The sequence below is a fragment of the Salarias fasciatus genome, chromosome 4 (assembly GCF_902148845.1).
Source record: "Salarias fasciatus chromosome 4, fSalaFa1.1, whole genome shotgun sequence".
NCBI classification, from domain to species: domain Eukaryota; kingdom Metazoa; phylum Chordata; class Actinopteri; order Blenniiformes; family Blenniidae; genus Salarias; species Salarias fasciatus.
This window is the reverse complement of record NC_043748.1, coordinates 16,909,762-16,925,160: the sequence shown is the minus strand read 5'-3', so window position 1 is coordinate 16,925,160 and position 15,399 is coordinate 16,909,762. Positions and strand designations below refer to the sequence as shown.

Below are 15,399 nucleotides of genomic sequence, written 5' to 3'. Positions count from 1 at the left end.
CTTACTGAGTCTGAAACATTATTGGCAAATCATTTCTTCATGAAATTACTGTGGATGACTTCCTTCAACCGCAAATATAAATAAAAAAAAAAAGAAATAAGAAAGAAAGGGAGGTAATATTTAGAATACTGGAAACCCAACAATTGCTGTGTGGTCAGAATAAATAAGACTTTTTAATTCACTTGTAAAAGCACATATATAATAGCTGAAATGAATCTGGCTTGTTATTAATACACAGTTCACAATACTCTATGCTACAGTGTCTATATTGTGGGCATCAGTGCTGAGATACTGGTGTTACAGCATGGATGGCTACAAATAAAGGCCTGTGAGCCAGAGTAAACCTGTTACAGGTTGGTGTTGTCATTACTGAGAGTACCTGCTGCTGCTAAGTTGTCCACTGAGGACGTTCAGGCCCTTTATGAGAGCTCATAAAGCAGCTCCCAGGCCGACAACTGAACAGTAGATGGCAGCAATGATCATCAAGACACTTAATCTGGAAATCTGATCACAAACAAAATGTCATCAGTTTCAAATCCACGAAGGGAGATTTCATGAAAACGTGTTCAAAGTTTGGATTTGTTGGCAGTTATCAACTATTGTATTCATAAAGCAGCTGACTGGTCTGGCCACAGACATCAGACGTGCTGTTTGTGAACTCTGAATGAAGATGGGCCCACCTGTGTTAAAGGGACATTAAACCACAACAACAAGACCCTGTTCTATCCCAACACCTCAGATATGTAACTCCAGTAAGAGCATTTATTTTCTGCATAAAACGGCAAAAATGTCAGAATTGGCACTCTGGGTGGAGTTTGCTTCACAAAATTTGACTTTTTCTATATGAAGTGTAACTTTTCTAAGTTTCACAAAAACATATTAATCAAGATTTTAATGTACTTGTATTTTTTTATTCTCAAACTAAAGGGAAATCATTTGGAGTTGTGGCTATTTAAAGATCAATTTGGTTGTTGTGATGTTTTCAGATCAAACTGGGCTTTAAGTGGCCCCTGAAATGAAGTGAGATTTAAATAACGTTTAAAACAGTTTCAGCAAAATGTCCTCACAAGAACAAGATCAGAGCGAGCGGCAAAGAACGAGTCTGAGAAAATTGTTACAAATCTTTTATTAAGATATTCATTATTTAATTCATTTGACATTTTTTTTTTTTATATGATTTGTATTTATTTATCTTACAGTTGTTAATGTGCATTTACCTTTTGATAATGTTGGGTCACAGTTACAGGGCTTTCACAAAGTTATTGGCACTTGGAACACAGAGAGAAAGGAGGTCCACTGGTGCTACAGGGTTACAGAGGGCAAAGACAAGGGCAGACCATTTACTGCACGGGTTGTGAAAAAGCGCCGTTTCCGGGTAAATATATACCTCATGCTGTGAGTGCACAACAAACAATCTATGTGTGCATCTATATATAATATACAGTATTTATCTATACATGTATATAACCATATTTATATATGTACTGTTTAGTGACAAAAGGTTCCCCATGCCGTGCCACACCTTATCCATTCAAGTGTGTAGGTCTACATGTTTCGTGAAGTGTAAACATACGCTGAAAGTTACAGAAAATTACAATTTTCTTCGAATGTTTGGGGGAAAAAAAAATTAAAAAATGGGGTGAAGACGGAGTTAAGCAGGGACACACACTCACACACCGGGTGAAGATGAGCACTGTGCAAGTAGGCTGTGAGTGTGGGACATTTACTCCTGACGTGTACCATCGCCGTACTTATTCCAACGCAACCTGTTTTACAGAAGAAATGTATGAGTGTGTGAGGCGCAGCAGCAGGAGTTTTTCAGTGGATCGACGGTGATGTGAATCCCTCAGACTGGAGGCCGGTTCCCGAGACAGGGGTAAACCGTGCAAAATCCCCCAAAAGCCACTGCAGTTCCCTGCTTTCATCACACTGCTTTTTTTCCTTTTCCCCCGACCGGCGTTACATTTTAATCGACTCCCGCAGCATATCTGACGGAGACCAACGTTCATACAGTCGATGCTGTGATGAGGAAAATGAATAAATGAAAGGGGGGGCGGGGGGGTGTTAAAACTTGAGGCTGGAACACCTAAACTGCTGCTTTGCATTATTCCGAAACCCGTGATTAAAGTTGTGGAAGTGAAACATGACGCCAGCTTGCATGAAGGACAGGAAGCACAACAGTCTTCAAAGATACTGTAGAGGTATGTGGGGGAGGGGTGCACCACTGGCATCCACAGTCATATGCGAAACTGAGGTTGTTTTGTTATTACCCTTATTGAATACTCAAGGTACTGCATTTTTGTTCTGTCTGTATGTCCCCAAGAAAGCCGTCTAAGTCAAGTCATTTTGTAAATTTAAGCAATAATAAAAAATAGGTTGTATCATAATGTATATATCATGCTTTCACTTCTTTTTTTTTTTCCCTCCTTCTCTTCAGTAAGACTGCGAGTTGTCTCAAAATAACCTTCCTCAAACCGGAAGCATCGATTCCTTCCAGGTATACTCTCTCTCTCTCTCTCTCTTTTTTAGAAAAAATAATTTCAAAAAAAGCCTTTTTCAGAAATGCTTTTCCAGAAGAGGAAACTAATCAGTCATCTGTGAGAGCATCTCATTTGAAGAAAAGAAAAAAAAAAAAAAATCCAAGTCAGATTTTTTTTTAACACTTCCACCTTAAATCCGCCTGGAATAATAAATCCCCTGTACTGACCTCTTCAAGAGGCCGATGAGCCTCCAGAAGGTTTCGAGCAAACGTCAACTTTTACATGGAAAAAAATGTCAGTTTTCAACACTTAATCAGACACATCCAGCAACAGAAAGGAAGAACACTTGGGATTTAACTCAACAGTCTTCTCGATTATTTACAGTAGGAGTTTGTGCCACCTCTAAATGAGAAACACACACAGGCATGGAAACAGAATAAAGAAAAAGAAAAAAAAAGAAAATTACAGAAAAGTTCCACCTCCAGGGGTTTGATTGCTACACGTTTCTCAAAAGGTGCATGAACCACTGGTTCTTCTCGATAAGGTGCAGAAACCACCACTTTACTGCTCATAAAAGGTGCAAAAATCATTTCAAACCCCCAAATTAAACCCATTCAGAATTTCCAGACTGAAGAGGGGGGGTGTGTGTGTGTTTGATACACGGATAACCTACAGACCACAAAAACACATTTGCACAACCGAGACTTGCCTTCTTTAACAAGGAAATACGCTGCACACAGACACGAGATAGTACCATGCAACCTGCTTGCTTCAAGCAATATGGCCTCCTCCTGACCTCACTGTACCCGTCAGCTTGTTTCGTGATTTCAATTAAAAGGCACATTCTAATAACCTCAGTGTATTTCTTTAGTTTCTTTAATTCTGGAGTTTCGTACTTGCGCAAAAAAATGTCAAAAGTATTTCTTTTTAATAGTTGCCGTTCACAGACAAGTCGAGCTGTTGAGTTGTCAGATCAATGCGTGTTTTACCTTTCTACCGGTAAAGTTTCAAAAAAATCGTGGGGCAACGTTTCATTTAAGGAGGCAAACGCTGCGGGTTCGCAACCTAACAAGAAACGCTTATCAGAGACGCAGTCAAACCAGCTCAAGCAGCCTCGCTGTTCCTTTGAAGCGAGTGAGCAGAAGATGACACGTGTCAAATTCAGCAGTTCAACTGCTCGCTCAATGACTTTTACTGTAAAATAAAGATAAAAATAAGTGATTGAGGCCTCTATGATAAGACTGCTTTATTCTACTCCTGCAAAAATAGCACTTTTCCTTATTTGACAGGACCTCTTAAAAAAAAAAAAAAAAAAAAAAAAAAAGCTGAATAGTGAGATTTTAAAACAATCCCTCTCGCTCTATTTGCACACGCCGCTCTTGGCATGGGCACATGTATAAATATAGTTTGTCTTCTAAAAATATGACCATCTTTGATTACCTGTTGCCCTTTTAATTTTCTTTACAATCTTCTAAGTAAAAAGATCTCGCTCTCCTCTCTGGATCACTTTTCAGTTCACAGACGGTGAAACATGCTAAAAAAATTTAGAGAACAGAGAAAGATGAGATACATTTCCATAAGACACTGCACAGTGAAACACACAGTCGAGAATCTCTGGTCTCAAGAAATGTGAGGTGGGTTGGAGAATATCTGCACGGTGATGAGTGGAAGATGGAAAGAGGAGGAAGAGGAGGAGGAGGAGGAGGAGGAGCAGGTAGTGTTAATTCATTTTAATAATGCATCTATTTTTAATTTTTTGTTCCTTTCCCGAGGCTGGAATACAAGTTGTCAGGCTTGCATAGAGAAGAATGCCACCGACACTTACATTCAGTATACTTGTCACTTTCACCCCCAGCCTGTTCGCTCGGCCGTGCCTTCCTCCTCGGACTGCACCGGTAACTCTCCTCAACACCTGCACCTTAGGGAATGTATATAATATGCAACAGTGGATGCACTTACACACCTTAAAAAGACAAGAGGAGACAGAGGGCAGAGAGGAGAGAACTTAAAGACCCTCTTGTTCTCCCTTCCTTCGACTCGACTCCGTTATACCGTCATAAAGCAAAAAATATAAGTTTTTATGTCCTGGTTACATCCGGGTAACGACAGTTGCCCCTAGCAGTGTAGTATAGACAGTCAAGATGTGAGAGATCAGCGTGGGCCAAAGAGTGAGGAGGCAAGCACAACTGGGGGATACTAGTATGTGCGTCACCACAATTCAAAATCTTCAGAACAGCGGACCGCCGTCGCCGCCGACGCTCGGTAGCGATTCACCTGAGGAGCCGCCCGACTCCATGCCGGCGCTGCCGGCGGCCTCCAGCACGGCGGGGTCGAACGTGGGGTCCGCCCCGAGGGTGTCCTCCTCAGTCTTGACACTGTCGGGGAGGAAAGCGGAGTAGGCGTCGCTCTCGGCCATCAGCAGCTTCAGCTTGGGTATCCAGCTCTTGCGGACCACACGCCGGGCGTTGGTGCACATGTCGGCCGCGATGGCGTTCATCTCGCTCTCTTTGAAGCTGGTGGCGAAGTTCTGACAGTAAACTAGCCCAAAGGAAAAAAAAAAAAAAAAAAAAAGACAAGTACAGTTAATCTTTTGATCTAAAATGATCAATACTAGAAAACATAGAAGTATTTAAAATAAGTATGAAACTAGATTGAAGCTAGATCCTGTTGGGGTAAAATAAACTTCTGAAATGAATCTCTAATGACTGTCGGGCAACTTCAGCTGAAAAAACAAACCGCTGTTATTGTATGTATGAGATAAAGATGTGCTGCTCCTTGTTGGGACAGGTTTAATTGCCGGTTAAACTCAATGCTTTGTACAGCGCGGGCGTGGCTGCCAACTTCCCAAACATCTTCAATAAATAATCCCAAAAAAGAAGGAGTGGAGAGATCTTCTTTGTAAACTGTCAATAGCCTGTCGGCTGTATGCTCAGGCTGATCGTCATGGCAGTGCTTGCTGAGTTCAAACATTTTCTCAGGTTTCACGATGACTGCCTTATAGAAAATTGCGAGGCTTGTGAGCTTTTCATGAATATTGTGCAGTTTCATCATTTGAGGTCATTGTTCTGCTCTCGCATTTCTCGGAATTGAGCATCATTTTCTACAAAAACACATGAAACGAATGATTTAACTGTATCTCTTATGTCGGTTTTTCCCCATTGGGATTCAACTGCATGAGCTGAACGTTTCACAGCTGATGTGGAGCGACTGCAACAAAGCAGCGGTTGTTTTGTTGACTGATTTCCCATGAATAGCTTACATGGGGGAAATAATAGGCTTTTCATGTTCACAACTGGACAACACATTGCGTGTTAAGTCAAAGGTGGTATTGTTGTGTTTTTTCTTGCCGAGGTTTCAGCATAATATCACCTGCATGCAAGATATAAAGATTTACTTGGAAAAGCGAATCAATAAAGCACCCATGAAGCAGCTCTGTTTAAAAATGTCCAATATGTCACATTATGCTTTCAAAAATAGGCGTTTCAATGATCTCCAGCTACTCCGATGACTCTAAACTTCCCATAGGTGCAAGTGTGTGTGTGGTTGTCTGTCTGTTTGATGTACTGATGATCTGTCCCAGGTGTACCCTGACTTCACCTACATTCAGCTGGGATCAGCTCCAGCGCAGCGCAACTCTGAGATGGAGCAATGCAAGAAAAGAAAAAAAATCACGCAAAAAGTCTGATTTTAGTAAACGAGATGGGTTTTTTTTTGCTTTATATTAAATTCTGCATAATTAAACGACAAAGTTGATGTGATTTTAATATAACTTTCTTGTTTTGCTTAAATAAATAAACCCGCTGATGGAAGAAGTCCAAATGCTTCTGATTTCAGGGTGCAGAGTCTAAAACGCAACTATTGCAACAGAGACTCCAGCCTGACCTTAAAGTCACCTCCTGCCATCTCCCTTTTATGTTACGGCGAGGTGAACTTTATCAAGTCCAGGATTAACGGCAGCTCTCCTCCCACCGTGAACAGGAGTTCAGTGAACCGGTGCCACGGCTGCTTTCATTAATGCCGGGATTGAGTTTGATAAGCCAGTCGGACGGCGAGAGCGTGCACAAACACGCTTACATTTGACTGCGTGGAGCACTCTGTTGTCCAGGGGCTTGCGGCTCGGGTCGTTGGTGGACGAGCGGATGCCGGTTCCACAGCTGTTCGCCAGAGTGTTCCTGATGCATCAAGATAAGAACGGGTTACACAGAACAGAGGAGAACAAAAATAGTTTCCCCATTCCTCTAGCAACGGACAGATAAAACAAGAAAAAAAAAAAACAAACTTTAATTTCTATATTAAAACGAAGCTTTTTGGAACTTTACATGAAACACTTGCATAAATAGACGCAGGCACAGACGCGGAAGGAACAAACCTGTCAAAGAAGGCGGCCAGCAGCCTCCTCAGCAGCACCTTGTGTCTGGTCCCTGCACTCACGTGACAATTCATCAGCTGGGCCCGTGATATGAACACAGAAGTACCTGCAAAGAGCGCACAGGCAAGGAAGCTCAGAAACACATCAAAAAAACTGGATTGACCATCCATGATCTTGTTTAACTCTTTAAGTGAAAAAAATGAACAGTTCTGTTTCTTTATCTGCATTTTCTATTTGATTCTACTGGTTTCTCCCCCAGGCTTTCACTTTATTGTTCAATACTACACGACTTTTAAAATACCAGCATTATCCTGTAAAAGAATCCTTGACGCATGCTTGTAAACCCTTCTCTCCCTCTGCATATCATGAAAAGGTGTAAACCTGCTCTGTAAGGTAATCCAGATCTCATCACACTCTGTCTTCAGCATAAACACACTAAAGTCACATGTCCAAAACAGCCCTGCGTGCCAATGCCAGGCCCAGTCCCTTCAGAGCAGCCTTCTCCAAATATGTGTAACCCATGCCAACTTCCCTTCACCTGTTTAGACTCTCTGACTTGTGCAACCATAATTTTGCTTTTTAATTGTTCATCTGCACCTTTAAAACTAATATTGACTTTTTAAACCTATCATAGAGTTGGGAAATGCTTCACTTGGCTGAACCACAATTGCATCTTTATATTCCAGGAGACAAAACAAATCTTTTTTTTTTTAAGCATACGACTTAAAAAGAAAGAAAGAGGACATATTTGAAAAAAAATACAGCTGGTATCAATATGATACAGAGCACAGTGGAGATAATAAAATCAATCTTTCCAGCGAAACAAACTGCATTGGTTTCAACACAGACATATGTAAGAACTCACTGGATAAGGCCAATATTTAAAAAGTATAATGTTTTTTTCATCTGAAGAGTCGCACATCCCAAAAAAAGGAAGAAAAAAATAAATAAAATGTTTCGGACTATTTGAAATCAGTCATGGACACAGGTATTTAAAAGTGATCATCACAATGTGAAATCAAACACTTTGTAGTTTGACACGAATTCGATCGATCACTGTAGTGATCATAGATGTAATGTTGTTATAATCTGAGAAACAGAATCTGCGATGTCCGTGGAGTTAAACTCAACGGTGTTCCATGGTGAGGATTTTCACATGAAGGCAGAGACACTGGATCCCTGAACCTCCTCTAAGCCCACAGCTTCTAAATAAATGTTTACGTGGTAGAGATAACCATTAGAGACAGCGAGGAAAGATTATTTTGCAAAGTGTAGTTTCACTTTGGGAAAACAAAAGTAATGATTTTATATTTGTTTTTAAGTTGTGGAAAAGGAAAATGAAGACTGTCAACATCATTCCTTTGTTTACAGGGATAAGTGGCACCCATGCCTGGAGAATAAAAGGTTTCTGAAAACACACAAAAGCGCACATACCTGAGACTAACTCAAGTTTCTCAGCAGGGTCTCCTTCCTCGTACAGTTTGGGATGACAGCGGTTTCCTATCTGAGCGATGAGTTCTGCGGGAAGACTCGTGAGATCTCGTCCTCGCATCCGGCCCCGCGTCTCTGTGTGGTCCGGCAGAGCCTCGACGCGCTCGCCGGCAGCTGGATAAACACATGAGCGCAGAATTACACTTAAATTACATCTCATTTATAAACACAAAAGGCTTTGTACCCATAAGCGCAACATAACCCAGAAGCGAAACTAAATATCTGAGCAGGCAAGGTGACAATCAGATCTGGATGTAATCTCTGAACTATTTGAGCAGTTTCTACATATTGTAGCTCAGTATTATTTATGTTTACTCTGAACTGATAGAGGTTTAAAATTAATTAATGAAATGTACTCATTGAAGGCTTTTGTGCTCACACTTATTGATGGAGTTTGGCAGCGGCTGTATCTGACCGTTACCTGCAGCTCCCATGTTGAGCATGCTGTACATGGTGTACATGTTGCAGATCTGCCTGTACTGCTCCTCGGCACATTCATCCGTCCCCTCTTCCTCCTCTTCGTCATCGTGGTAGCTGATGGGTGAATCACTTGCATAGGTGCTCAGAGTGCCCGGGCTGGCTCCTTCTGACACGCCCAGGCCCAACGCGGCGCTCCCGTTGGTGCCGGCATTCCCGCCCACCCCCCCGCCGGCCACCATGCCCGCCAGGCCGGTGGCCGTGGCACCCATGCCCATGGCCAGTCCCAGGGCTCCGGGGCTCTGGATCGCGCTGCCCCGCACTGCATCCTGGGAATAACGGGCTGCTTTGCGGGCCCCGCCCCCTCCCCCCGAGCCGATGCCGCCTCCGTCGCGGCTGCTGCTGCCCTCCCACAGCCGCTTCGCTACCGGGGTGCAAACCACCGAGTAAGGAGTGGCCGCCTCGGGCTGGGTGGCTCCCTGCTCGGTCTTCACACGCGCGACCAGCGGGAGCGGCGTCACGCAGCTGGCAGGCCGCGCCGCGCCGTTGCTGGTCTGCGTCACGGGGCTCTGGGGCTCCGAGGGCGGGGCCTCCTCTGCATTAAGGCCCTGGGAGTCACAACTGGGAGACGACACCTACGGATGACAGTCAGGAAAGTGTTTTTGATTCAGCGAACCTTTTCAAGGCCAGACAAGCAACCTCAACAGTGTCTCACTACACAAACCTAAATAAACCAAAATACTTGTTATCATAATGCAGATTCAGCATGTTTTGAACTGATTTGACATTTTGGCCTCAGACAACTTAATCAAATTTTGGTCAAAGGTTTTAAGGATGTGAGGTTTCAAAAACTAAATATTTTTTGTCATTCACCTTTTTTTTTTTCTTTAAATGCAAGAAAATGAGATGACTCTCATTTTTAAAAGCTAGATTATAGAGAGGAGATTTTTCTGTGGTCACAATGATAGATAAGAAAATCAAAAGCAATCTCTGAGTCTACCAAAATTGTCTTTGATGCAATCCTACCAAGCTATGTCGTTCATTGTCTTTACTAGTTTTACATCTCTAGTTTTAAGGCTATCTCACCTTGAGGAAGAATTCGGTGCCCTTCTCCATGATCTGCTGGATTTGCAGGAAGCCGGCCGTGTACATGAGGAGGAACTGGTCGCCCACCGTCATGCTGAGGCGGCCCGTGTAGCAGAAAGTCAAGATCTGCTGGAAGCTCTGAGGCTGCACGGCCGGCGGGAGCTCCACAACGGTCGGGCTCGTCTCATTGCTGCCTCCGCCTCCGTTATTGCTGCTGCTGCTGAAAAGGTCTCGGAAATAAGAACTGCTGGCCGCCAGAACGGCTCGATGAGCCTGAGGCAAAAAAAAAAAAAGAGAAGGGGAGAGCGTCCTCTTAGAAACTGTGAGATTTGACACGTTAAATGAAAGAGTTGAAATGTCCATACAGACTGGTAAACAGGTGCATTGAATCATCTGAGGGTAGATAAGAGGGCATTTTGTATGATTCCTTTTGGGGTTGTCTCAGTTGACCTGAGCTGGTGGGGTTAAGAGCCACACTGAAATATGGCTTGAATCAAATTTATCTTGATGTTGTCATTATGTTCTGCAAAAGGAGTTTGAACTCCAATTCACAGATCGTATTACAAATAAGGAAATCCACATTTTGCTGTCCTAAAAAATACAGTACAAGAGAGAAATCATACAAACATGTAACCCGTCAAATCTTTATGCTTCCTTTTTATGCCATCATAACAAACACAAAGAGAACACAAAACAAAAGTAACTAAGAATGACTGTTTTTGGCTAGAATGACAAGTTTAAATTGGTTTTAAATGTCTACTTTTATATACAATTTCAGTCATTTTTGTTTTCAATGAAAACACAAATGAGGAACAGCAGGAATGAAAAGGACATTTATAACCTCCTGGAGATGTGGGACGAACATAGAGACTGAAACACTATGAATAGAAACCAAACTTTATAATTATATGGCACTCTGACATTAAAACTATACGAGTGTATCTTAACTTGAGGTCGAAAGATGCATTGCACACCAAAGTTACATCAAATTAAAATACAAAGAAAATACATGTTATGAAACGTAACACTGTCAAAACAGCCGCAGATTGCTGGCCTCCAATCCTCCCAAAACACAACGTTTTTACCCTTGACATTTAATGCAAGTGCGTTTGGAGAACAGCATTGATTTGATATTTCATCAGTACCTTGAAGGCGTGGCCTTTAACCACAACGGAGACGTCACAGTAGAGACCCTGCAGCCGTTGCTCATTCAGACACTCGAGAACGTTGTTGCCAAAGTTTGGGATCGCCATCTGGAGGGTCTGGGCCATGGTGCGCCTACGCACACCACCAAGAGGGTCTTCATGGGAAAGAAAGAGGCAGAAAAGTCAATACCGAAAGAGAAAGAGCAGGTGAATAAGTTAGACCTTATTCTTATGTTATTAAAGATATGATCAACTTTGAAAACAATTATTTTTTATCATGATATAATGGGTTTAGGAAAAATGCTCCAATGAATCAAAGGAAAGCCTTTTTTCCAATTTAATTCTGAGAGAGAGTAAAACTTAATTAAATAATTAAAAAGATTGTAATTTTTTTTTTTTACAAAATTATTTCAAGGCCTTTTTCTTTCTGGACTTTGCATGTTCTCCCTGCATGAGCATGGATTTTCCCTGGGTCCTCTGGTTTCCTCCCACAGTTCAAAACAGGCTGTTGAGGATCTGTGAGCGTCTGTATTTCTGTTGTTTGTCTTTGAACATTTCTAGTTGGGATTGACTTCAGTGTCCTGCAATCCTGAATTCAATCAAGTGACATAGAAGATGGAAGGAGGGATTTAGAAAACCGCATTTTTTAACTGTTCACAATGACTGGGTTATTTTTTTTTTTTTGCTTGGATGAGTATATAACTGTACTTGGGTCCATGCATCTTCATACTCAGTTTGGGGAATAACATAGACAGAGTTGGTCACATATCAAGTTATTTCCTTGGTTTTGCAGTGTTCAACAAATCCAACAAGATCATAGCAAAAGGCAGAGAGCTCAGAAAAAACAAACCTCAAGTAAAAGCTGTGAGGAATGTCAACTTGACATTCAACAATATAATGAAATGGCTGACAGTCTTTTCCTGGCTGCGAGGCCAAATCATTTACAGTAAAAATTCCTTTATTCTCGAGGAAAGAGCTCCTGGATAAGAATTATATTCCTTGGCAAAGCCACTTGACATGGGCTACAAATATTTCTTCACACCGTCCTACTGAAGGCTTTTGGCAGGCTCACAGGACTCACATATTCAAAACAAAGTTTTCAGAAACTTCCACGGATAATCTCCATAGCTTTAATCATATACGTCACCTCAGCCTTGCAGTAGCTGTTATTGCCAGGGGCAGGCTCAGTAAAAGCCTTTTTATTTTCTGTCTTCTGTGAGCTATAAAACCCCGTGTCCTCAGATAACTGGGTCATGTTCTGTTATTCTATGTGCAAAAGTGTGTGTGGCCTAAACAAAAACCACATAGCATGTTTCTACTTCAGTCAACACCCAAAGACAAACATACCCCCTTGCCCTGTATTCTCTCCGAGACTGCTGTAGCTCGTTATGACTATCAAAATTATGTTGAAATAAACAGAGTTTTCCATTTGCCGTGTATATATAGACAGCTGGATAGTCTGAAGACATGCAAACACGTGATGCTGGAACAACACCGGCGATTTTCCTGATACTAGTCAGGATTTTCTTAATTGTATAATAAATAACATCAGTCTCAGTAACAGGATTCCGGTGTGCATGGCTTATGTACCCTCAGCCAGCATATTGTCCGTACTATGAGGGCTTAGAATGTGTGATGATCAGTCACATGGCCTTTCATCGCCCACCAACCTTCAATTTAAGGAGACTGGTTTTAAGTATTCTCTTATGGGACACAGTGTTCATACACAGCTAGAGCAACAGCTTGAATAAATGGATGTGTTTGACCATGTCAGCGCTGCACACACAGGCGCGTATGAGCACGCCATGAGGACTGCAGCCCACCCTGCGAGAGGCATACAACCAACTTTGGTGTGACTGACTGATGAGGGCTGGAGTGAGCCACCCCATCATATCCAAAGCCTTTCATTTGGGAACTCGCCAAGCTCCAGGGTAAAGAGAAATGCTCTCTTTGTCTCTGTCTCTCTCAAGCTCCCTCTCCCTCATACTAAAACACAGATGCGCACACACAAACTCAAACAAACCCACAAAAGGCACACTGAGTCACACACAGACATTAGACAATACTGCTTGTTTACAGTTTGGCGAGCCGCAGTAAGCACACATGCGTGCACAGAAAGACACACAATCACTGGGCTGAGAGCTGGGCGTGTTTGCACAGTTTGCCCTGACAGTGGGAGAGAATGTGACTGTGTGTGTTCATGTGTGCCTTTATGCACTAAGGAGGGGCGATGGGGCCTGCAGAGATGAGAGGGATCATCTCAGGTCTCCACTCCATTAAATATATACTGTGCAGCAATGCGTACAAATGAAATTCACCCGAAGTCACCTCAGGGCTTAGATCTCACAGCGACCAGCCTGGAGGATAAAGTAGGTCAAACATACAACACACTCCAGACTTTTTATGGGAAGCCAGGAGAATATTTTGCCTACATTAAAAGGTCTTAGATTATATTATGACGGGAAAACTTTCAACATATTTCAGAACTTTTAATGTCTGAATACTTGGAAGTGGTGTGACAGAGAGCAGCACAGGCTTTGGGATCATGATGTGGATGATTAGTTTGGAGTCACACAATGCATTCATTCCCTCTATAGGCATTTCCTGGTTTCCTGGGTTGCCGGTTCCACTCCAGCCAGGTCAAGACATAGATATAAGAGGGCCTGATCAACTTTGGGAGCAGATATCGGATGTGAGGCGGACATCAACATCTGACCCTCTGAACTCCATGCACGCCGTATGAGTGCACCTCTTCGGTGTTACGATCCTGAGGGTGAGATCAGGACGGATTTCACCGCTCGGTGTGCCAGGATGTCCGGGAGGGGGGCACCGGGGATGTGCTGAAGGGAACCCGGGACGAACCTCGGCGGTGCCCCCGGTGTGTGTATGTGTTTGTGTGTGTGAATGTTTACGCCACTCAGGTATATTCATTTCCAAGTAGTTTGAGGTGGCGAGACGGCGGCGGTCTGTCCTTAAAAACCCCCCTCGTGGAGAGTCGCGCTGAAATGTCTGGTGCCCTCTCCCATCCGCAGCGGGCCTATAGGAGGCGGCTAACGGCTAAGCTAACGCTCCTGTTAAATATTTTGGGTTCGCCCCGGCGCACCATCCACCTCACGCGCGCGCCAGCCAGCCGCACAGCTGCACAACGCCAAGCATTTCCGCGACAAACAAAAACAAAGACACTTACTGCCTGAGCGGACGAGGTAGCTGTGCTGCGACGCCGGTTGTCAAGCCCAAAATGCTGCTTATTTAAATATTTTGGTGATGGGGGAAATCGCTCCCCCTGCCATTCTCCATTCTACCGACATCAACAGGTCATCCCAGGACACGCAGCAGCTGAGGGCGAGCCAGACGGAACCAGTGCGGCACGGAGCGGGGGGTGGGAGCACAACAAGGCACAATTCTTTGCAACCGGCGCTTGCAAGGGGCTGCTGTGCCAAAAAAAAAAAAAAAAAAAAAAAACCTGCCCGTCATTGCATTTTCGCATATTTTTGCGAGGCCCGTGAAGTTAGCCAAACTCAGCCAGAGCAGCGTAACGATAGTGATGATGGGATAGATTAGATTTCACAGCTGTGACTGGGGGTTCGGGTGGGTAAAGTTTGGATTGTACAAAGTATCATACTTACCCCAAACTTTAATTGTCTGCTAATCTTGCTGGACTGTTTGTTATTATTATCATCAACCCCCCCGTCAAGAAGATTAATGGCGCTAACTGTAAGCCCACCCCCTCCCTCCCGGTGCCTCTGCCGCCGCTGGATCCTCAGACGATCCCGGCGTGACGCCGCACACGGCGGCGGAGCAGACACTCACCCCGCGCCGGGAAGCTGATGCAGAGCCGCTCGGTTCAGAGGAGGAGACGCAGCGATCTCTCTCCCGGCTTTCCCTCGCTCCGGACAGCCATTCAGTGCCAAAGAAAGGGCGATATCAGCGCCATCGAGGGCGGTACAGTATCCCAGGGGATTGCGGAACGCAGAGCCACTGATCGCGCTGAGCAGGAGAGGAGGAAGACAAGCATGACGCGCTCGTCATTCAATCGCATGATCGTTCCGAGCGCAGCCTCAATTTGGGGAGACCTATCCCACGGCGTACACTGTTTGCGCATTGGCACAGCAGCAGCCTGCGAGGAGAACTCGTCTATCACTCTCAGACTCTCTCTCTCTTTCTCCCTCCTCTCCTTTTCCCTCTCCGCATATGAAGGGATGGAGTTGGGAAAAGTAGGCCGTGTGTGAGTGAGTGTGTGTGTGTGTGTGTGTACTCATTTAACTTGAGTGAACTCAGCGCGCGCATGTAAAGTAGGGATAAAGCCGCACCCTTGCTGTAAACAAGTGAAGCCCTATGTGGAAAACGCATGGCGCACCGACACCTATCAGACCTACACAAACAGATTCTCTCTGCTGACTTATGGTTTTTA

The 15,399-nt window shown here is 43.8% G+C and overlaps 1 protein-coding gene across 3 annotated transcripts; it reads right to left on the bottom strand.

Annotated features, from left to right (window-relative positions):
- Positions 1 to 3,992: 3,992 nt before the first annotated feature.
- nacc1a (nucleus accumbens associated 1, BEN and BTB (POZ) domain containing a) lies at positions 3,993 to 15,135 on the bottom strand. 3 transcript variants are annotated; one of them, XM_030089212.1, is made up of 8 exons: positions 14,799 to 15,135; positions 10,989 to 11,144; positions 9,844 to 10,116; positions 8,762 to 9,392; positions 8,284 to 8,454; positions 6,850 to 6,955; positions 6,555 to 6,652; positions 3,993 to 5,018 (listed from the first exon to the last, which is right to left on the bottom strand). In XM_030089212.1, exons 2-8 carry the CDS (start codon positions 11,112 to 11,114, stop codon positions 4,708 to 4,710), a joined length of 1,716 nt encoding a protein of 571 aa, XP_029945072.1. In that variant the 5' UTR covers positions 11,115 to 11,144; positions 14,799 to 15,135; the 3' UTR covers positions 3,993 to 4,707. The 3 variants fall into 3 exon arrangements, with proteins under 3 accessions (XP_029945072.1, XP_029945074.1, XP_029945073.1); XM_030089214.1 differs by having other exon boundaries at positions 8,284 to 8,451; XM_030089213.1 differs by lacking the exon at positions 14,799 to 15,135 and adding an exon at positions 14,176 to 14,366 and having other exon boundaries at positions 10,989 to 11,143.
- Positions 15,136 to 15,399: the final 264 nt, after the last annotated feature.